This window comes from Ranitomeya imitator, chromosome 5, assembly GCF_032444005.1.
Source record: "Ranitomeya imitator isolate aRanImi1 chromosome 5, aRanImi1.pri, whole genome shotgun sequence".
Lineage (NCBI taxonomy): Eukaryota > Metazoa > Chordata > Amphibia > Anura > Dendrobatidae > Ranitomeya > Ranitomeya imitator.
The window spans coordinates 177,845,464-177,870,348 of NC_091286.1; the positions used below are offsets into that span (position 1 = coordinate 177,845,464).

The 24,885-nt window shown below is 44.0% G+C and overlaps 1 protein-coding gene across 5 annotated transcripts in view; it reads left to right on the forward strand.

The window, feature by feature from the left end:
- Positions 1-24,885, forward strand: part of SNX9 (sorting nexin 9) — a 547,796-nt gene that overhangs the window by 165,351 nt on the left and 357,560 nt on the right. For 4 of the 5 annotated variants that reach the window (XM_069769362.1, XM_069769364.1, XM_069769361.1 and 1 more), the window contains exon 2: positions 7,117-7,203. The exons of the other annotated variant lie outside the window; for it this stretch is intronic. In XM_069769362.1, coding sequence (XP_069625463.1) covers positions 7,117-7,203 — 87 coding nt within the window. The remainder of the gene's footprint in view (positions 1-7,116; positions 7,204-24,885) is intronic. 5 annotated transcript variants of the gene reach the window in all.

Consider the following 24,885-nt stretch of genomic DNA (forward strand, 5'->3'; position numbering starts at 1 on the left):
TGATGTGCCCTGGAGTTCTTGCAACTAGTGGCTGCAGCAGAGAGTCCAGCCATTGGCCTAAAAATTCATTTAGTGACCCTATGCTAGAGACTATGGGTCTCATTGGGGGAAATTCAGCCTGCTTATGAATTTTGGGAAGCCCATATAATATGGGCATAACAGGGTGTGAAACATGCAAATAATCCGCCTGTTTAGAGGTTAAAACCCCCAAAGAAACACCTTCTTCAATCATTATATCGATCTGTTGTTTAACCCCTTAGCGACCGCCGATACGCCTTTTAACGGCGGCTGCTAAGGGTACTTAAACCACAGCGCCGTTAATTAAAGGCGCTGTGGAAAAAGTAAATAGCTCCCCCCAGAGTCGGATTTTCTCCGGGGTCTCGGCTACTGGGGGTAGCCGAGACCCCAGAGAACATGATTCGGGTTTTTTTTTACCGACCCCGCATTTGCGATCGCCGGTAATTAACCGTTTACCGGCGATCGCAAAAAAACCCCAAAAAACGCGATTTCTTTTTAATTTCGCTGTCCTCCGATGTGATCGCACATCAGAGGACAGAGAAAAGGGGTCCTGTTGTGAATTCTGTTATCAAACTCCCTCCTGTGGTCATGAATGGTACTTCGGCGAGTTCTGTCCATGGACTCCCTCTGGTGGCTGTGAGTGGAGCTGCTGCTTCTGAGGTTCCTTCCACAGGTGACTTAGTTTATTCTTTGTCTGGCTGCTCTATTTAACTCCACTCAGATCGTTACTCCATGCCAGCTGTCAATGTTCTTGTACTGGTTCAGTTCGCTCTTGGATCTTTCTGGTGACCTGTCTACTCCAGCAGAAGCGAAGTCCCTGCTAGTTAATTATTTGTTCATTGTTTTCTTGTCCAGCTTGCTATCATGATTTTGCCTTGCTAGCTGGAAGCTCTGGGATGCAGAGTGGCACCTCCGCGCAGTGAGTCGGTGCGGAGGTCTTTTTGCACACTCTGCGTGGTCTTTTTTGTAGTTTTTTGTGCTCACCGCAAAGATACCTTTCCTATCCTCAGTCTGTTTAGTAAGTCTGGCCTCCTTTGCTGAAACCTGTTTCATTTCTGTGTTTGTGACTTTCATCTTAACTCACAGTCAATATATGTGGGGGGCTGCCTTTTCCTTTGGGGAATTTCTCTGAGGCAAGGTAGGCTTTATTTTCTATCTCTAGGGCTAGTTAGCTCTTAGGCTGTGAAGAGGCGTCTAGGCAGAGTTAGGTACGCTCCACGGCTATTTCTAGTGTGTGTGATAGGATTAGGGGTTGCGGTCAGCAGAGCTCCCACTTCCCAGAGCTTGTCCTGTGTTAGTTTAACCATCAGGTCGTTCCGGGTGCTCCTAACCACCAGGTCCATAACAGGGTCCCCGATCGCCCCCCGATACTCACCTATCTCCCCCGGTGCTCCTCGTGGCTCCCGGTGGGCGCCTCCATCTTCAAAATGGCGGGCGCATTTGCAGTGTGCCCGCCGGCCACCCCCAGGAGAATCTTTGGGGTCTCGGCTGCCGGGGGTAGCCGAGACCCCAAAGAGCATGATCGGGGTCGATTTTACCGACCCCTGTTTTGCGATCGCCGGTAATTAACTGTTTACCGGCGACCGCAAAAAAAAAAAAGCAAAGTAATTCTCTGTCCTCTGATGTGATCGCACATCAGAGGACAGAGAAATAGGGGGATTCGGGGACCCTATCATACTCACCGGTGTCCCTGGGTCCTCCTGCTGCTCCTCCTGGCCGCCGGCATCTTCTGGGGAAAAGAAAATGGCGGGTGCATGCGCAGTGCGCCCGCCATCTGTCTCCATCTGCCGGCCGGCAGGAGAACAGCAGTTGGGGCTAAAATTAGGGTTAGGGCTAGGTTTGGGGTTAGGGCTAAATTTAGGGTTAGGGTTGGGGCTAAATTTAGGGTTAGGGTTGGCGCTAAATTTAGGGTTAGGCTTCTTTCACGCTTACGTCGGTACGGGGCCGTCGCAATGCGTTGGCCCGACATACCAACGCACGTTGTGAAAATTGTGCACAATGTGGGCAGCGGATGTAGTTTTTCAACGTATCCGCTGCCCAATCTATGTCCTGGGGAGGAGGGGGCGGAGTTACGGCCACGCATGCGCGGTCAGAAATGGCGGATGCGACGTACAAAAAAAAGTTACATTGAACGTTTTTTTGTGTCGACGGTCCGCCAAAACACAACTGATCCAGTGCACGACGGACGCGACGTGTGGCCATCCGTCACGATCTGTCGGCAATACAAGTCTATGGGCAAAAAACGCATCCTGCGGGCACATTTGCAGGATCCGTTTCTTGTCCAAAACGACGGATTGCGACGGATGCCAAACGACGCAAGTGTGAAAGTAGCCTTAGGGCTAGGGCTAGGGTTGGGGCTAAAGTTAGGGCTAGAGTTGGGACTAGGGTTAGGGTTTGGATTAGGGTTGGTATTAGGGTTAGTGTTATGAACAGGTGATTCAGAACCACAATGGACCTAGTGGTTAAGAGCACAGAAAGTGACCTGATAGTTACTAACATAGGACGAGCTCTGAGACGTGGAAACTCTGCTGACCGCAATCCCTAATCCTATCATACCACACTAGAGGTAGCCGTGGATTGCGCCTAACGCTCCCTATGCAACTCGGCACAGCCTGAGAAACTAACTAGCCCTGAAGATAGAAAAATAAGCCTACCTTGCCTCAGAGAAATTCCCCAAAGGAAAAGGCAGCCCCCCACATATAATGACTGTGAGTTAAGATGAAAATACAAACACAAAGATGAAATAGATTTAGCAAAGTGAGGCCCGACTTACTGAATAGACCGAGGATAGGAAAGATAGCTTTGCGGTCAACACAAAAACCTACAAACTACCACGCAGAGGGCGCAAAAAGACCCTCCGCACCGACTAACGGTACGGAGGTGCTCCCTCTGCGTCTCAGAGCTCCCAACAAGCAAGAAAAACCAATATAGCAAGCTGGACAGAAAATATAGCAAACAAAAGTAACACAAGCAGAACTTAGCTTATGCAGGGCAGACAGGCCACAAGAACGATCCAGGAGAAAGCAAGACCAAAACTGGAACATTGACTGGAGGCCAGGAACAAAGAACTAGGTGGAGTTAAATAGAGCAGCACCTAACGACTTAACCTCGTCACCTGAGGAAGGAAACTCAGAAGCCGCAGCCCCACTCACATATACCAGCGGAAGCTCATAGACAGAACCAGCCGAAGTACCACTCATGACCACAGGAGGGAGCTTGACCACAGAATTCACAACAGGTTAGGGTTGGCATTAGGGTTACGCTTGGGATTAGGGTTAGGTTTGGGATTAGGGTTAAGGTTAGGGTTGTGATTAGGGGTGTATTGGGATTAGGGTTAGGTTTGAGGTTAGGGTTGAGATTAGGATTAGGGGTGTGTTGGATTTAGGGTTTTGATTAGGGTTATGGTTAGGGTTGACATTAGGATTGTTTTGGGGTAAGGGTTGTGATTATCGTTAGGGTTAGTGATTAGGATTATGGATTAGGTTGGGATTAGGGTCGTCAGGGGTGTGTTGGGGTTAGGGTTGGAGCTAGAATTGGGGGGTTTCCACTGTTTAGGTACATCAGGGGGTCTCCAAACACGACAGCCAATTTTGCGCTCAAAAAGTCATATGGTGCTCCCTCCCTTCTGAGCTCTGCCTTGCACCCAAACAGTGGGTTACCCCCACAACTTCTGGGGTCCAATTTCTCCTGTTACCCTTGTGAAAATAAAACTTGGGGGCTACAAAATCTTTTTTTGTGGAAAAAAAATATTTTTTTATTTTTATGACTCTGCATTCTAAACTTCTGTGAAGCACTTGGGCATTCAAAGTTCTCACCACACATCTATATAAGTTCCTTGGGGGGTTTAGTTTCCAAAACGGGGTCACTTGTGGGGGGTTACTACTGTTTAGGTACATCAGGGGCTCTGCAAACGCAACATAACGCCCACAGGCCATTCTATCTAAGTCTGCATTCCAAAACGCCGCTCCTTCCCTTCCGAGCTCTGCCGTGCGCCCAAACAGTGGTTTACCCCCACATATGGGGTACCAGCATACTCAGGACAAATTGGACAACAACTTTTGGGGTCCAATTTCTCTTGTTACCCTTGTGAAAATAAAAACTTGGGGGCTAAACTATCTTTTTTGTGGAAAAAAAATATTTTTTATTTTCACGACTCTGCATTATAAACTTCTGTGAAGCACTTGGGCATTCAAAGTTCTCACCACACATCTAGATAAGTTCCATGGGGGGTCTAGTTTCCAAAATGGTGTCACTTGTGGGGGATTTCTACTGTTTAGGCACATCAGGTGCTCTCCAAACGCGACATGGTGTCCGATCTCAATTCCAGCCATTTTTACATTGAAAAAGTAAAACGGCACTCCTTCTCTTCCAAGCTCTGCGGTGCGCCCAAACAGTGGTTTACTCCCACATATTGGGTATTGACGTACTCAGGAGAAATTGCACAACAACTTTTGTGGTCTAATTTCTCCTGTTACCCTTGTGAAAATAAAAATTTGGGGGCAAAAAGATCATTTTTGTAGAAAAAATGCGATTTTTTTATTTTTATTTTCACGGCTCTACGTTATAAGCTAATGTGAAGCACTTGGGGGTTCAAAGTGCTCACCACACATCTAGATAAGTTCCATGGGGGGTCTAGTTTCCAAAATGGTGTCACTTGTGGGGGATTTCTACTGTTTAGGCACACCAGGGGCTCTCCAAACGCGACATGACGTCCGATCTCAATTCCAGCCAATTCTGCATTGAAAAAGTCAAACGGCGCTCCTTCACTTCCAAGTTCTGTGGTGCACCCAAAAAGTGGTTTACCCCCACATATGGGGTATTGGCGTATTCAAGAGAAATTGCATAACAAAATTTATGGTTACATTTCTGTTTTTACACTTGTGAAAATAAAAAAAATGGTTCTGAATTAAGATGTTTGCAAAAAAAAGTTAAATGTTCATTTTTTCCTTCCACATTGTTTCAGTTCCTGTGAAGCACGTAAAGGGTTAATAAATTTCTTGAATGTGGTTTTGAGAACATTGAGGGGTGTAGTTTTTAGAATGGTGTCACACTTCGTTATTTTCGATCATATAGACCCCTCAAAATGACTTCAAATGTGATGTGGTCCCTAAGAAAAAATGGTGTTGTAAAAATGAGAAATTGCTGGTCAACTTTTAACCCTTATAACTCCCTAACAAAAAAAAATTTTGTTTCCAAAATTGTGCTGATGTAAAGTAGACATGTGGGAAATGTTATTTATTAACTATTTTTCTTGACATATCTCTCTGATTTAAGGGCATAAAAATACAAAGTTTGAAAATTGCAAAATTTTAAAAATTTTCGCCATATTTCCGTTTTTTTCATAAATAATTGCAAGTAATATCGAAGAAATGTTACCACTATCATGAAGTACAATATGTCACGAAAAAACAGTCTCAGAATCAGCGGGATCCGTTGAAGCGTTCCAGAGTTATAACCTCATAAAGTGACAGTGGTCAGAATTGCAAAAATTGGCTCGGTCACTAAGTACCAAATTGGCTCTGTCACTAAGGGGTTAAAAAGAGCGGTGGGATCAGAAATTAATGTTTTATAAACATTATTGTCAGAGATTAATTTAGAGATCTCATTTTTGTAATCTATAGAATTCATTATAACGATTACACCTCCCTTGTCACTTGTTTTTATAACTATATCTTTCATAGCCTTAATTTCCTGAATGGCTTGTCTTTGTTTTTTAGATATATTATTTCTGACTGGTTGTTTATTTTCTTGTAGGAGTTTAAGATCACGTTCTACTATTTCCTGAAATTTATTCATGCACTCAGCTCGAGAATATATGGGGTAAAAATAAGGGGTTTTTGTACCAAAATTATCTGCTTGGTTCACGAATTTATTTGCTGTATCATTGTCTTGTAGATCCTGCAAAATCAAAAAGTGACATTTCTTCATGGAAATCTAGTGCATGAAAATCATTTCCCACCCAATCCTCATTTTCTGTACATTCTTCCTGGTTGGCTGTGAAAAAATGTTTTTTTATGGTTAGATTCCTGATGAATTTATTCACGTCCTGTAATGGTTTTAGTGAACTCCACACACCCACCAACATAAAAAGAAATTTAACATTCCGATCTTTTTCCTCTCACCGAAAAAAAGCCACCACCACAATACTCCACTCTTCCCATTGAAAACACATTTACGTTTGGATGAACATGCATGTATAGGGACTCTCAAGAGGAATAGATGTCAGACTAGTTAGGGTCTGTTTCCACGATCAGGAAACGCTGCGTGTCTGACGCTGCATAGAGCCGCAGCGTCAGACACGCAGCGTCCAGATGTTACAGCATAGTGGAGGTGATTTAATGAAATCCCGTCTCCACTATGCGTGGTAACACACACGCGGCGGCCCTGCGACTCCGGACATGCTGCGCGTCTTTTCAGATCGCAGCATGTCCGTATATCTTGCGGCGACACTGCGTCGCCGCAAGATATAGCACAGGGCCCTATGGTGGGGTGCGATGATGCCGGATGTGTGCTGTGAACACATCCGGCATCATCGCGTCCCAGAAAGGGGGCGGGGCTACTGCAGAGCGGCTAAGCCGCTCCGACGATACCGCCGGCCATCCTGATCGTGGAAACATACCGTTAGTGTTTGCTCACTGCTGCCCAAGTCGTATGGCCTCCCTTGGGCCACATGCACGCATTCAGTATTGGTCAGTATTTTACATCCGCCTTTGCAAGCCAAAATCAGGAGAGGATAAGTATACTAGAAACACGTCACCACTTCTGCACTTCTCACCCACTTTTGTTTCTGGCTAGAAATACTGAGGTAAAATACAGACCAGATACTAAACGTGTGCACGTCACATTACGGTGTAACTTTCAACGAAAGACTCTTTGTTTTAATCGGAAGAAATATTTGTGTTGTCTAATGTTTTGAAATGTTTTGCAAGTACAATTGTTTAATACTACATTTCACTTCATGAGGTTTTCTGATTTCTGTACAATGTACTATAATGATAGACAGAGCCTGGGAATTTGAGTTTATCTGTAATTTGTGGATCACTGTCAGCACTTGTTCTTGCAGTAAATAACATGCGCATGTTTCTTTTACTCTTCTAGGCTAAAGTGTTGTATGATTTTGTTGCTGAACCTGGGAATAATGAGCTAACAGTAAAAGAAGGAGAAATTATCACAATAACAAATAAGGTGGGAAAAAAGAAAACTTTTCTATTACTGGTCAATGATATTTCTTTATTGTAATACCTTATCTCTATAGTTATAACTGACACTTTTACTGTATAACTGGTTGTGGTGACACCATATCCTGCAGACACCTTTACTGTATAACTGGTTGTGGTGACACCATATCCTGCAGACACCATATCCTGCAGACACCATACCCTGCAGACACCATATCCTGCAGACACCATATCCTGCAGACACCATATCCTGCAGACACCATACCCTGCAGACACCATACCCTGCAGACACCATATCCTGCAGACACCATATCCTGCAGACACCTTTACTGTATAACTGGTTGTGGTGACACCATATCCTGCAGACACCATATCCTGCAGACACCATACCCTGCAGACACCATATCCTGCAGACACCATACCCTGCAGACACCATACCCTGCAGACACCATACCCTGCAGACACCATACCCTGCAGACACCATACCCTGCAGACACCATACCCTGCAGACACCATACCCTGCAGACACCATATCCTGCAGACACCATATCCTGCAGACACCTTTACTGTATAACTGGTTGTGGTGACACCATATCCTGCAGACACCATATCCTGCAGACACCATACCCTGCAGACACCATATCCTGCAGACACCATACCCTGCAGACACCATACCCTGCAGACACCATACCCTGCAGACACCATACCCTGCAGACACCATACCCTGCAGACACCATATCCTGCAGACACCATATCCTGCAGACACCATATCCTGCAGACACCTTTACTGTATAACTGGTTGTGGTGACACCATATCCTGCAGACACCATATCCTGCAGACACCTTTACTGTATAACTGGTTGTGGTGACACCATATCCTGCAGACACCATACCCTGCAGACACCATATCCTGCAGACACCATATCCTGCAGACACCATACCCTGCAGACACCTTTACTGTATAACTGGTTGTGGTGATACCATATCCTGCAGACACCATATCCTGCAGACACCTTTACTGTATAACTGGTTGTGGTGACACCATATCCTGCAGACACCATACCCTGCAGACACCATATCCTGCAGACGCCATATCCTGCAGACACCATACCCTGCAGACACCTTTACTGTATAACTGGTTGTGGTGATACCATACCCTGCAGACACCATACCCTGCAGACACCATATCCTGCAGACACCATATCCTGCAGACACCATATCCTGCAGACACCATACCCTGCAGACACCATACCCTGCAGACACCATATCCTGCAGACACCATATCCTGCAGACACCATATCCTGCAGACACCATATCCTGCAGACACCATATCCTGCAGACACCATACCCTGCAGACACCTTTACTGTATAACTGGTTGTGGTGATACCATATCCTGCAGACACCATACCCTGCAGACACCTTTACTGTATAACTGGTTGTGGTGATACCATATCCTGCAGACACCATACCCTGCAGACACCTTTACTGTATAACTGGTTGTGGTGATACCATATCCTGCAGACACCATACCCTGCAGACACCATACCCTGCAGACACCATACCCTGCAGACACCTTTACTGTATAACTGGTTGTGGTGATACCATATCCTGCAGACACCATACCCTGCAGACACCATACCCTGCAGACACCATATCCTGCAGACACCATACTCTGCAGACACCATACCCTGCAGACACTTTGACTGTATAACTGGTTGTGGTGACACCATATCCTGCAGACACCATACCCTGCAGACACTTTTACTGTATAACAGGTTGTGGTGACACCATATCCCGTAGTTCCCAATATACAAAGTTTTAATTTGAATGTATTAAAGGGAACCCGTCAGCAGGTTTGTACACAGTAACCTACAGACACTGTCCGGTTGTAAAATAGGGGGCAGGTCACTGAGGGATCAGTGACCTGTCAGAAACCATGCTAGTGAATATCTAATCGCAGCACCACATGAAGACCACCACCTCCCACCCCACAGGCCGCCCTGGAGCACAAGCATATGATTATCTCAAAACTGAAAATAAAGAACAAAATCCACAAGACTATTTCATAAACCAATGTATCATTGTAATCAGTATAATGGCGCCGACCTGACACTGTCTGTAGATTACTCAGCACAATCCTGCAGGGCAGCGCGCACGGTGCATGACAGAAAAATGAGAGCACAGCATCGGTACGTGAATAGAAACAGGAGACTGCGCACTGAGGGCATGATTGACGGCTGGGAGGCGGTTGAGTCCAGGGGAAAAGACGTGCCCCCCCCCGGACAGAATACAAGTATGGCGTGAAATTTATAAAACGTACTATTTCAGCGTTATTAGGGAGCACAAACATAATAGCCACTTCACAGAATGCAGCCTTAGTGCTGCAGAAGGCGGCTCTTTTACTTAAAAACGCCCTGGGGGGGGGGGGGGGGGAGTGACAGGTTTCCTTCAACCATTTATTTAACCTTTTTATGTTTCCTGTTCCTTCATAGTTGAATAAGATAATGGAATAATTATTGGTGTTACTCACTCTGTTTCCCCCTTACTTCCATAGTTTTATAATCCCCATTTAAAGAGAATCTGTTGTCAGGATTTTTCAAATTAATCTGAGAGCAGCATGATCTAGGGTTAGGAATCCAGATTCCAGCAATTTACCACTTGCTGTAGTTTCAGTACAATCAGTGTTTTATCAGCAGGAGTTTCATTAGGGGACTAGATCTCACATTTATTCCATCCTGTTAATTTGAGTAATCCCTCCCCCACCACTGATTGGCAGCTTGGTTCACAGGAACCTGCCAGTCAGGGGTGTGGGCAGGTTATACACATCTCAGCATTCTGACCACCGACAACGATACATCTACAAGAAAGAAAACAAAGATTCTATCCAAAATACACCAAGCAGTCCAGTAAGAGACACATCTCTGGAATCATACTCTCTGCCCCTCTATTTATGTTTCTCTCAGATTTCATAGTAAAACCCTGCTGATGGATTCTCATACTTTAGCCTCTTAACGGAAGATCATATTAATGTAAGTCAGGGAATGAAATGTCTTTGCTTATTCCCATTGTAGTGCAGCAGTATCCACACTGTGCCGTGATGAGGCAGTGACCCAGCAAAGTTCAAAACAAAAGTCTCTTTAATGCTCAATTCACAACAATAACAAAGCACACAATGTCCTCCAGATCGCAGGCGGGGACCATATCCTCCAGATTGCTGTCAATAAACATGCCAATCCACCTCTGTGACCGGTTGCACCGCCGTATATGATTTGGGTGCCAGGCCTTTCAGCTTTGCTTGCCTGTGTTGCCTCACACAGTTGATGCTCTGCAGAGCCTTCTGCTCTGTTCACTTGCTAGACCAAACTAACTCTGACCCTGACACACCCAAGCCCTTTACTGCATGGCTTTTAACTGGAATCTGTGGCCATGGGCTACATGGAAAACCTGGACCAGGAATTAAATGGACTGCACCACTATCATCCTGTAGTCTCTCTCAAAACACAAAAGCCCACTGCAGGTTTTCCATAAATCTGATTTGCACAAAATCGTTTGCCAAAGACTTAGGCTATGTGCACACGTTGCGGATTTTACCGCGGATCCACAACGTTTTTGACGCTGCAGATCTGCAGCAGTTTCCCCTGCGGTATACAGTACCATGAAAACCTATGGAAAGCCCAATCCGCTGTGCACAAGCTGCGGAAAAAAACATGCGGAAATGCAGCATTGTTTTTTCCGCAGCATGTCAATTCTTTGGGAGGATCTGCAGCGTTTCTGCACCCATAGACTTGCATTGAGTCGGGCACATCCGCAGCAAAACCGCAGATGTAAAAAAGATCTGCGGTTTAGCTGCGGGTGAAAGATCGGGAGCAGGGAAGTGTGTGGGCGGAGTGTGGGTGGTGACTATGTGCGTGTATGTGTGTGCGGGCAGGGTCTGCGGGCTGTCGGTGGGTCTGCAGGGGGCTTTTGGGGGGTATGGCGGGGCTGTCGAGGGTCTGTGCGGGGCTGCCGGGGCTCTGGGGGTGGGGGTCTTTGGGTGTGTGTGTGTGCAGGCATTGTCCGATGGGACTACAAGTCCCATCGGGCTATGCCTACTCCAGTGACAGTGATTGACACATTATCCAATGATGGGTCAGTAGTAGTCCCATCATCCAGCATATGTGTTGAATGTAAAACAAAACCAAAAAGCACAAACACACATACAGTACATGCAACAGTACATACAACATACGATATACAGTACATACAACAGTACATACAACATATGACAAACAGTACTTAAAACATGCAACAGTGCATACAACATACAACAGGACATACAACATATGACATACAGCACATAAAACAGTATATACAGCATATGACATACAGTACATACAACAGTACATACAGCACACATACAGAACATGCAACATATGACATACAGAACATACACCAGAACATACAACATATAACATACAACAGTACATACAACATATGACATACAGAACATACAACAGTACATACAACAGAACATGCAACATACAGCATATAACATACAACATAACATACAACATATAACATACAACAGTACATACAACATACATACAGATCATACAACATACATACAGAACATATAACATACAACAGTACATACAACATATGACATATAGTACATACAACAGTACATACAACATACAACAGTACATACAACATATGACATACAGGACATACAGTACATACAACATGGAGTACATACTCACCATCAACTTGATCCCCAAAGCCATTGTCACCTGTAAAAAATATTAAAATAATAAACAAACAATATACTCCTTGTGTCCGCAGATATCCAGTTAATACGAGTGTCCCACGACGATCTCCCGTGGCTGATGCGACCGCTCTCCAGGAATACAATGACGTAAGGTATCCTTCCGCAATGTATTCCGCCGCCGCTGTGTAAAATAGTCCCTACTCTCACTTGTGGCACTGCTGTGTTTGAAAATTCCCACACAGCTTTGCTGAAAAGTGAGACCCTGACCTCAGGTAACCTCTTCAGTGATGCACTGAGGGCCCTATAGAGCAGTGACATCACCTGATGTCACTGTTCTATAGGGGAGATAGTCATGGGACATTGGTTATTAATTGGACTACGGCGGAAAGTGAGTATACGGTTGGTTTATTATTTTTAATTTTTTGCAGGCAATCGAGTATGTTAAGTATGGTGAAATTAAGAATATTAAAATACTTTTTTCTGGCTGTGTCGTTTTTTTTTTTAACCCTTTCACTACTATAGGATTAATATTGGATAGGTGTCTTATTTACGCCTCTCCATAATTAACCGGGCTTAATGTCATCTTACAATAGCAAGGTGACATTAATCCCTTATTACCCCATATCACACCGCTACAGGTGAGTGGGAAGAGAGGGGCTAAGTGCCGGAATTGGCACATCTTACAGATGCGCCATTTCTGGGGCGGCTGGGGGCTGGTATTTGTAACCGGGGGGGGGGGGGGGCAAATATCCATGGCCCCTCTCTAGGCTATGAAGAACATGTTCATTAATCCACATCGGCCTTGCTATTATATATCTATGGATAAATCTATATATACATAAATATATATGGATATATCTATAGATATATCTATAGATAAAACTATGGATATATCTGTCTATAGATATATTTATAGATAGATAGTTGTATCTATAGATATATCTATCCATATATCTATCTGACTACTTTCACACATCAGGTTTTTGCCGTCAGCCACAATCCAGCGAGTTTTTTAAAAAAATGGATCCGTTTTTTTTTTCCCACCGGATCTGTTTTTTACCTCATGGAATTGTATTAGCCCCGGATTGCGCCTGATGGCCACACGTTTCATCTGTTTTTTGCTGGATCCAGCAAAAAAGCTGTTTCCGGCAGATGGAGAAAACGTACAGGGGAACGTTTTTTCTGTCCTGCGAAAAAACGCCCAGCGACTGATCCGGCAAAAAACGTATGAAACTGAGATGTGAAATGAAGAATCCTGCCTCCGAACCTGTTTTTTTATGCATTTTTCTATTCAAATCATGCACATTTTTCCTTCTCTCTCTAAAGAAAAAAAAAAACACCAGATCAGCTGCACCAGTTTTTCACTATTTGCACCGGATCCTTTTTTCAAAAATTCACCAGATCTTGCCTGACGGAAAAAACCTAATGTGTGAAAGTAGCCTAACTATCCATATATCAATCTACATCTATCCATAGATATATCTATAGATAGATACATAGATCTATCTATCTGTCATGGGGCTACCGCGACAGAGAGGTTCCAGAAAACCGCAGTGCTCTGGGCCTCGTTCACACACTGTGAACAGAAGCTCTTCACCTATATTCTGACCTGGCTGCTTTGTGCCAGCAGTGCAGGAGTTAACCTTATTGCTGAGAGCTGGGTCTCTCTCAGCTGAAGTGGATTTTGTAATCTGATCCTCTATATAGACCCAGTCCTGACTTCAGCTATTGTCAGTGATCAGTTCAACTGCCTGGCTGGAGGTTGATGGAGAGAGGTGTTCGTGGTTCATTTACAGAGATTGGTGTCTGCAGTTTTGGTTGCGTGTTAAACCTGTTTACCTTCCTAAGTTTATTCCTTCTCTTCCCTCTGTGGTTGTGTGAGCATTTGGTGAGTTTGAATCTTTTAGTTACCTTGTCTGTTTACCCTGTTATTTGTTGTATTATTACATGGGTGCACTCCGCCTCCTTTGGGGGGAGAGGGGTCCACTCATAGGGCCTGCACAGGAGACAGGGATACGCTGGTGGCTCGGGCCTCCTAACCTTTATAGGTACCCCCGAGAAAAGGGAAAGCCAGGGCCCCAATAAAGTGGTAGGGTCAGGTGCGGGTCCCAGTACGCCGTCCTGCCCCTTTAACGCCGCTTACGGCGTGACACTATCTATCTATCTATCTATCTGTAATGGAGTGTGGGTTGGACAAATGTAAAAGAGGAGGTTTGGCAAGAAATGACATCACAATTTTTTTTTTTTGCTCAATAATACATCTTTATTTAGCTTTCAAAAAGGTATCAAATAAAAAGGAACAAAACTGCTCAAAAAACTCATCAAAAACGTGCAAAAAACGCATCAAAAATGCACCTGCGTTTTCTGCCTAGAGCTGCGTATTTAGTGCAGAAAAATCCGCAGGCAAATCTGCAACGTGTGCACATACCATTAGACATACTTTTTATTCTGCATTGCAATCACAGCTACGCCTGTGACTGCAATGCACTCCCATGGCCTCAATATGCCTCCGTGCGCATCCTGGGGGGAACATACAGCGACCCTTAAATGTGACACCGGTCACTGCCTTACACCATGTACTTAATTTATTTAAATTCTCACTAAACTGTGACCAGTTATTAAAAGCTGCTGTCCTGGAGACCGGAGTCATACAGTTACCTGGCCCGGGACTAATCACAGTGAAAGAGTATGGTTTAGATTGCTTACTTGGCTCTGACTTTCTCAGTGATTTCACAGAGAAAATTAGAGCCATCTGCACAGAGCAAACGCCCTGCTGAAAACATAAAACCCCTAGATGCCACTGTCAATAGCAACAGCGTCATCTAGATGGTTAACAGAGGGAGGAGGCTTCCTCTCTAATCCCATCAGAAGCTTGTGGGGTACCGATGGTTGCCATTGCAATCAGAGGCCTATTAAAGACCTTTGAGTTTGCCAGCTATAGTAGCCAGCAATGAACTGTTTTTATTTAAGAGGTTGTGTCACTGTACAGGTCTGATGCACTGCTGTAGAAATCTATTGTATTGTATCAAGCCAGCAATGAAAGTATACAGTATTTTAATCCCTTCCCGACATGCACCGTACATATAGTGATTTGCGGGAGCTGTGTTCCTGCAAACAGCAGTACATGTACGGCGGAATGATCATGCTTCCTCACGCTGAGCGCCGCGCCAAATCAGGTGTAGGTGTCAGTTGTTTGTGAGAATTGACACCTTGCAGCAACGCCCACGATCGGTGCTAGCGCCGATTACAGCCGTTTAACCCCTCTGAGGTACTGTTGTCAGTAGTGACAGCGACATAGAGGGACCTTGCTCAGGGAATGGGTTCCCTGCGTGTTTTCACCAGGATAACGCGTCACAATTGCATTGTCCTGATGGTCTCCATGGCGGCGGGGTCCTGCAGGGAAGGTGGCTTGTGAGTGCCTGCTGAGAGCAGGACCTGAGACGCCTCCTTCCCTGCCTGTCTGATGCTGCCCCCATGCTCTGCTGTGCAGAAGGATTGCAGAGTATCAAAGCAGCGATCTGATGCTATACAGTGATGTTCCAGGACATGAAAATGTAAAAAAAAAAAGTGAAAAAATAAAAAGATTTTTTCCAATAAATACAATCACAAAGACAAATGTAAATAAAAATGGTACAGCGTCATCTTGTCCCGCAAAAAAAACAAGCTGCCATACAGCTCCATCAGCAGAAAAATTTTAAAAAAAGTTATATCTCTCAGTATAAAGCAATGCAAAAATAATTATTTTGTTGTATAAAATAGTTTTTATTCTGTATAAGCGCCAAAGCATTTAACCCCTTAACCCCCAAGGGCGGTTTGCCTGGCCAATTTTTACAATTCTGACCACTGTCCCTTTATGAGGTCATAGCTCTGGAACGCTTCAACGAATCCTGATAATTCTGACAGTTTTCTCGTGACATATTGTACTTCATGTTAGTGGTAAAATTTCTTTGATATTACCTGCGTTTTTGAAAAAAAAACAGAAATTTGGCGAAAATTTCACAATTTTCCAGCTTTGAATTTTTATGCCATTAAATCACAGAGATATGTCACACAAAATACTTAATAAGTAACATTTCCCACATGTCTACTTTACAGCATAATTTGGGATCCAACATTTTTTTTGTTAGGGAGTTATAAGGGTTAAAAGTTGACCAGCAATTTCTCATTTTTACAACACCATTTTTTTTTAGGGACCACATCACATTTCAAGTCTCTTTGAGGGGTCTATATGATAGAAAATACCCAAGTGTGACACCATTCTAAAAACTGCACAAAACCATATTCAAAAAGTTTAATAACCCTTCAGGAGTTTCACAGGAATTTTTAGAATGTAAAAAAAAATAAAAATGAACATTTAACTTTTTTTTCACAAAAATTTACTTCAGCTCCAATTTGTTTTATTTTACCAAGGGTAAGAGGAGAAATTGGACCGCAAAAGTTGTTGTACAATTTGTCCTGCATACGCTGATACCTCATATGTGGGGGTAAACCACCGTTTGGGCGTATGGCAGAGCTCGGAAGGGAAGGCGCGCCGTTTGACTTTTCAATGCAAAATTGACTGGAATTGAGATTGGACGCCATGTCGCATTTGGAGAGCCTAAACAGTGAAAATCCCCCAATTCTAACTGAAACTCTAACCCATACACACCCCTAACCCTAATCTCAACCCTAACCATAACCCTAACCCGAACATGCCCCTAACCAAAAAACACACCCCTAACCCCAACACACCCCAAACCTCAACACACCCCTAACCCGAACCACACCCCTGTAACAACCGTTATGCCGGTCGCTGCTCGAGAACAGAATACGGCACTGCTATGAATGACCCAGAGCACAATATGATATTAAACCAACTTTTCTTTATAACTTATGCAAAAAGTGACAGAATTTTCTCTCCCAACACAATATGGGCCACAACAGCCACAACTCACAGAATACAAGTTATGCAGCCTGAGACCCCAAGTGCCAGCTTCACAGACAGGAATCTGACTACCCACAATTATACCACTCCCTCCCTTAACTGTAATGGGCCTACACGGGGTTATATTGTGCCTGTGACACGTGGTCCTCTCAGGAATACAACTTACACCCGCCTCCCGCCTAGTTTACAATAAATCACGGGTACCCGTTTTCCCCCAGTATATATATATATATATATATATATATATCTATATATATATCACAGTATGTATACTCAGTGTATACGCAGTGCACTGTCTTATTGTTGAGTGCTCAGAGTGTACTCTTTCACAATATATGCTTCAACGGTAAATAACTGAATTTGTTATACAGATGTCCAGCAGCGGATTAAATAGGTATTTGGTCCACAAAATCTTCGGATGCAGATCTGTTGTGAATTCTGCTCTTGGGCTCCCTCCGGTGGTTGTTGATGGTAATGCAGTTATTCCTGAGCAGCAGTCTTGGACAGGTGTTTCTGCTAATTGCAATTCGGACTGGGGTATTTAGCTGTGCAGGACTCATTAGTCCTTGCCAGTAGTCAATGTTCCTTTGGAAGTGTTGGTCGTCTGCCTGGCCCCTCCTGCTTGCTGCCAATTCAGCTAAGATAAGTGCTTTCGTCATTTTTTAGACACACTGCTGTGTGTTTATTTTCTGTGCTTTTCTTGTTTCTATTTTGTTTCTGCTAGACTGTGCCTGTTGTTTTTCTCAGTCTAGTTGGACTCGCTGGAGTCGCAGATATACTCTCCACATCTTTAGTTAGGTGGTGGAGTTTTTGTATTTTTCTGCTGTGGATATTTTGTAGTGTTTTATGCTGACCGCATAGTATCCTGTACTATCCTTTCCTATCTAGGTAGAAGTGGCCTCCTTTGCTTATCCCTGTTTTCTGTCTGCGTGTGTCTTTTCCTCTCCTACTCAGTCATTATTTGTGGGGGGCTACCTATCCTTTGGGGGTCTACTCTGAGGCAAGAGAGTTTTCCTATTTCCATCTTTAGGGATATTTAGTCCTTAGGCTGTGTCGAGGTGTCTAGGTCTGTTAAGCACACCCCACGGCTACTTCTAGGATCAGGGGTTGCGGTCAGTAAAGTTACCACTGCTCCAGCGAAGGTCATTTCATGCTGCTCCAAGGCCACCTGATCATTACAGTACTACTGGCCAACAATGAGTTAAATGCATCTCAGAAGAAGGGAGGAAAGATCTTGAGCCATTTTTTTTCTTCAGTCTGTTTTGTCTTATCCTCCCTCTTTATCTCTGGGTGGCTGAAGAGCCTTGTGCTAGCATGAGTGTTCAGGAATTAGCTTCTCGTGTAGACAAGCTTGCTGCTAGAGTACAGGGGTATTTCTGATTACATTGTTCAGACTCCTGCTTTAGAACCGAAAATACCTACTTCTGATTTGTTTTTTGGTGACAGGTCCAAATTTTTGAGTTTTAAAAACAACTGTAAACTGTTTTTTGCATTGAAACCTCGATCCTCCTGGGATTCCATTCAAGAAGTTAAGATCATCATTTCCCTGCTGCATGGTGATCCACAGGATTGGACATTTTCCCTGGAATCTGGGGATCCTGCTTTGCTTAATGTAGACTCCTTCTTTCAGGCGTTAGGATTACTGTATGATGAACCTAATTCGGTGGATCAAGCTGAGAAGACCTTGTTGGCCCTGTCTCAGGGTCAAGAGGTGGCAGAATTGTATTGTCAGAAATTCAGAAAATGGTCTGTATTGACTAAATGAAATAATGATGCTTTGGCGGCAATTTTCAGAAAGGGTCTTTCTGAATCCGTTAAAGATGTTATGGTGGGGTTTCCCACACCCTCCAATCTGAGTGATTCTATGTCTCTGGTCATTCAGATTGATCGGCGCTTGCGGGAGTGCAGAACTGTGTGCGCTATAGCGTTATCCTCAGAGCAAATTCCTGAGCCAATGCAGTGTGATAGGATTCTGTCTAGAACGAAACGACAATGTTTCAGACGACAGAATAGGTTGTGTTATTATTGTGGCGACGCTTCCCATGTCATTTCTGTCTGCCCTAAGCGGACCAAGAGGATCGCTAGTTCATTTACCATCAGTACTGTACAACCTAAATTTCTGTTATCTGTGTCCTTGATCTGTTCATTGTCATCGTTTTCTGTCATGGCGTTTGTGGATTCAGGCGCCGCCTTGAACTTAATGGACTTTGAGTTTGCCAGGCGTTGTGGTTTTCCTTTGCAGCCTTTGCAGAACCCTATTCCTTTAAGGGGCATTGATGCTACACCCTTGGCTAAAAATAAGCCCCAGTTTTGGACACAGGTGACCATGCGCATGGCGCCAGCCCATCAGGAAGATTGTCGATTTCTGGTGTTGCATAATTTGCATGATGCTATCGTGCTGGGTTTTCCATGGTTGCAGGTACATAATCCTGTGTTGGATTGGAAGTCCATGTCTGTGACTAGTTGGGGTTGTCAGGGGGTTCATAATGATGTTCCTCTGATGTCTATCGCCCCTTCTCCCTCTTCTGAAATTCCGGAGTTTTTGTCTGATTTTCAGGATGTATTCGATGAGCCCAAGTCCAGTTTCCTTCCACCACACAGGGACTGCGATTGTGCTATTGACTTGATTCCAGGCTGTAAGTTTCCTAAGGGCCGACTTTTCAACCTTTCTGTACCTGAACATACCACCATGCGGAGCTATATTAAGGAGTCTTTGGAGAAAGGGCATATTCGGCCATCTTCTTCACCGTTGGGAGCGGGGTTCTTTTTTGTTTCTAAAAAAGATGGTTTCTTAAGACCCTGTATTGATTATCGCCTCTTGAATAAGATCACGGTCAAGTTTCAATATCCTTTACCTTTGCTTTCTGATTTGTTTGCTGGGATTAAGGGAGCTAGTTGGTTTACGAAGATTGACCTTCGGGGGGCTTATAATCTTGTTCGTATTAAGCAGGGTGATGAATGGAAAACTGCGTTTAACACGCCCGAGGGCCATTTTGAATACCTTGTGATGCCATTCGGACTCTCTAATGCTCCATCTGTGTTTCAGTCCTTCATGCATGATATCTTCCGGGATTATCTTGATAAATTCCTGATTGTATATTTGGACGATATTTTGATTTTTTCCGATGATTGGGAGTCTCATGTGCAGCAGGTCAGGATGGTATTTCAGATCCTTCGTGACAATGCCTTGTTTGTGAAAGGGTCTAAGTGTCTTTTTGGGGTGCAGAAGGTTTCCTTTTTGGGCTTTATTTTTTCTCCCTCATCTATAGAGATGGATCCGGTTAAGGTTCAGGCCATTCATGATTGGATTCAACCCACATCCATGAAGAGCCTTCCGAAATTTTTGGGTTTTGCTAATTTTTATCGCCGTTTCATTGCTAATTTCTCCAGCGTGGTTAAACCCTTGACTGATTTGACGAAGAAGGGCGCTGATGTGGCGAATTGGTCCCCTGCGGCTGTCTCTGCCTTTCAAGAACTTAAGCATCGTTTTACTTCTGCTCCTGTGTTGCGTCAACCGGATGTCTCTCTTCTATTTCAGGTTGAGATTGACGCTTCTGAGATTGGGGCAGGGGCTGTTTTGTCTCAGAGGGATCCTGTTGGTTCCTTAATGAAACCGTGTGCCTTCTTTTCCCATAAGTTTTCGCCTGCTGAACGCAATTATGATGTCGGCAATCGGGAGTTGTTGGCTATGAAGTGGGCATTTGAGGAGTGGCGACATTGGCTTGAGGGAGCTAAGCACCGTATTGTGGTCTTGACCGATCATAAGAATCTGATTTACCTCGAGTCTGCCAAACGGTTGAATCCTAGACAGGCTCGATGGTCCTTGTTTTTTTCTCGTTTTGATTTCGTGGTCTCGTACCTTCCGGGTTCTAAGAATATTAAGGCTGATGCCCTCTCTAGGAGTTTTTTGCCTGATTCTCCTGAGGTCTTGGAACCAGTCGGTATTTTGAAGGAAGGGGTGGTCCTTTCTGCCATTTTTCCTGATTTACGACGGGTTCTTCAGAAATTTCAGGCTGAAAAACCTGATCGTTGTCCTGTGGGGAAGCTGTTTGTTCCAGACAGATGGACTAGTAGAGTGATTTCTGAGTTTCACTGTTCTGTGTTGGCTGGTCATCCTGGCATTTTTGGTACCAGAGACTTGGTTGGTATGTCATTTTTGTGGCCTTCTTTATCGCGTGATGTGCGGTCTTTTGTGCAGTCCTGTGGGACTTGTGCGCGGGCCAAGCTTTGTTGCTCCCGTGCTAGTGGGTTGCTTTTGCCATTGACGGTCCCTGAGAGGCCCTGAACGCATATTTCTATGGATTTTATTTCCGATCTTCCTGTTTCCCAGAGGATGTTGGTTATCTGGGTTGTTTGTGACCGATTCTCTAAGATGGTTCATTTGGTGCCTTTGCCTAAATTGCCTTCTTCTTCTGATTTGGTTTCGTTTTTTCAGCATGTGGTCCGTTTGCATGGTATTCCTGAGAATATTGTGTCCGACAGAGGTTCCCAGTTTGTTTCTAGGTTTTGGCGGGCCTTTTGTGCTAGGCTGGGCATTGATTTGTCTTTTTCTTCTGCATTTCATCCTCGGACAAATGGCCAGACCGAGCGTACTAATCAGTCTTTGGAGACTTATTTGAGATGCTTTGTGTCTGCTGATCAGGATGATTGGGTGGCTTTTTTGCCATTGGCCGAGTTTGCCCTTAATAAACGGGCTAGTTCGGCTACTTTGGTTTCGCCTTTTCTTTGTAATTTTGGTTTTCATCCTCATTTTTCTTATGGGCAGGTTGAGTCTTCTGACTTTACTGGTGTGGATTCTGTGGTTGACAGGTTGCAGCAGATTTGGGCTCAGGTGGTGGACAATTTGGTGTTGTCTCAGGAGGAGGCTCAACGTTTTGCTAACCGACGTCGCTGTGTTGGTTCCCGGCTTCGGGTTGGGGATCTGGTTTGGTTATCTTCCCGTCATGTTCCTATGAAGGTTTCTTCTTCTAAGTTTAAGCCTCGGTTTATTGGTCCTTATAGGATTTCTGAGATTATTAATCCGGTGTCTTTTCGTCTGGCGCTTCCGGCCTCTTTTGCTATCCATAATGTCTTCCGTAGATCTTTGTTGCGGAAATATGTGGAGCCCGTTGTTCCCTCTGTTGATCCTCCGGCCCCTGTGTTGGTCGATGGGGAGTTGGAATATGTGGTTGAGAAGATTTTGGATTCTCGTTTTTCGAGGCGGAAGCTTCAGTACCTTGTCAAATGGAAGGGTTATGGCCAGGAGGATAATTCTTGGGATTCGGCCTCTGATGTCCATGCCGCTGATTTGGTTCGTGCCTTTCATCTGGCTCGTCCTGATCGGCCTGGGGGCTCTGGTGAGGGTTCGGTGACCCCTCCTCAAGGGGGGGTACTGTTGTGAATTCTGCTCTTGGGCTCCCTCCGGTGGTTGTTGATGGTAATGCAGTTATTCCTGAGCAGCAGTCTTGGACAGGTGTTTCTGCTAATTGCAATTCGGACTGGGGTATTTAGCTGTGCAGGACTCATTAGTCCTTGCCAGTAGTCAATGTTCCTTTAGAAGTGTTGGTCCTCTGCCTGGCCCCTCCTGCTTGCTGCCAATTCAGCTAAGATAAGTGTTTTCTTCAATTTTTTTAGACACACTGCTGTGTGTTTATTTTCTGTGCTTATCTTGTTTCTATTTTGTTCCTGCTAGACTTTGCCTGTTGTTTTTCTCAGTCTAGTTGGACTCGCTGGAGTCGCAGATATACTCTCCACATCTTTAGTTAGGTGGTGGAGTTTTTGTATTTTTCTGCTGTGGATATTTTGTAGTGTTTTATGCTGACCGCATAGTATCCTGTACTATCCTTTCCTATCTAGGTAGAAGTGGCCTCCTTTGCTTATCCCTGTTTTCTGTCTGCGTGTGTCTTTTCCTCTCCTACTCACAGTCATTATTTGTGGGGGCTACCTATCCTTTGGGGGTCTACTCTGAGGCAAGAGAGTTTTCCTATTTCCATCTTTAGGGATATTTAGTCCTTAGGCTGTGTCGAGGTGTCTAGGTCTGTTAGGCACACCCCACGGCTACTTCTAGTTGCGCTGATAGGATCAGGGGTTGCGGTCAGTAAAGTTACCACTGCTCCAGCGAAGGTCATTTCATGCTGCTCCAAGGCCACCTGATCATAAAACAGATCCAGATAAAGTTCACAAACAATTTCAGGAATATCCCACAGCCAGGATCGTGAAGCGCAGGAATCCACACAGTGTCTATTAGTTATCAGGCAATTCTTAATACAAGACTGTACTTAATTAGGCTGTGATTCCTATCTAGCTATCCCTAGCGAACTACACAGTCGGTGACCGGTCACACTTCTCTGTTTACTCACAAGAATAGCTTTCTTGAGGTCACACAGTCCCAAAACAGGAATGCCTCAAGATCTGGATTCCCCACTCTCAATCTCCGCGCTGCTTCTTCTCAAACGCCCAGAAATTCTCTCTGAGGTAACCATCCTGTTTCCAGAATCAGGTCTTTAACTCATGGGTGACCTCCGGTGGCTGAAAAAAATTACTGCAACAACATTGTAATTATCCTGTCTATTACTCAAGTGTGACTTCCGGTAGCTGAACACACTTACTGTATCAACACTGTTTATGATAGAAAAAAGACCACCACTTTACACCCCTAACCCTAATCCCAACCATAACCCTAACCACACCCCTAACCCTAATCCCAACCGTAAATCTTATCCAAACCCTAACTTTAGCCCCAACCCTAACCTAACTTTAACCCCAACTCTAACCCTAACCCTAATGGGAAAATGGAAATAAATACATTTTTTTAATTTTATTATTTTTCCCTAACTAAAAGAGGGATGAAGGGGGGTTTGATTTACTTTTATAGCGTGTCTTTTAGCAGATTTTTGAGATTGGCAGCACACACACTAAAAGAAGCTTTTTATTGCAAAAAATAGTTTTTGCATCTCCACATTTTGAGAGCTATAATTTTTCCATATTTTGGTTCACAGAGTCATGTGAGGTCTTGTTTTTTGCGGGACGGGTATATATTTTTATTGGTACCATTTTTGGTCTTGTGACATTTTTTTTTTTTATCACTTTTTATTCCGATTTTTGTGAGGCAGAATGACCAAAAACCAGCTATTCATGAATTTCTTTTGGGGGGCTGGCGTTTATACTATTCCACGTTTGGTAAAATTGATAAAGCAGTTTTATTCTTCGGGTCAGAACAATTTCAGCGATACCTCATTTATATCATTTTTTTATGTTTTGGCGCTTTTATACAAAAATATAAAAAATAATTATTTTTGCATCGCTTTATTCTGAGGACTATAACTTTTTAATTTTTTCGCTGATGATGCTGTATGGCGGCTCGTTTTTTGCGGGACAAGATGTCGGTTTCAGCGGTTCCATGTTTATATCCGTCTTTTTGGTCGCCTGTTATTCCACTTTTTGTTTAGCAGGATGATAATAAAGAGTTTTTTGCCTTTTTTTTTTTTTTTTTACGGTGTTCACTGAAGGGGTTAACTAGTGGGACAGTTTTATAGGTCGGGTCGTTATGGACGCGGCAATACTAAATATGTGTACTTTTATTGTTTTTTTTTTATTTAAAGAAATGTATATTGGAACTAATATATATATATATATATATATATATATATATATATATATATATATATATATATATATATATATATATATATAATTTTTTTTTTCATTTTTTAATATTTTTTTTTTAACCTTTGTACCTTTCCCCAGGGGGGGACATCACTATATATTATCAGATCGCTGATCTGACACTTTGTAGTGCACTCTGAGATCAGCGATCTGACAAGCACTGCAGGAGGCTTGCTGGCGCCTGCTCTGCGCAGGCGCTTGCAAGCCACCTCCCTGTAGGACCCGGAAGGAGCCCCATGGCCATTTTGGATCTGGGGCCTGCAGAGAGGAGGAGGTAGGAGACCCTCTGAACAACGCGATCACATCGCGTTGTTCCGAGGGTCTCGGGTAAGCATGCAGGGAGCCCCCTCCCTGCGCAATGCTTCCCTATGCC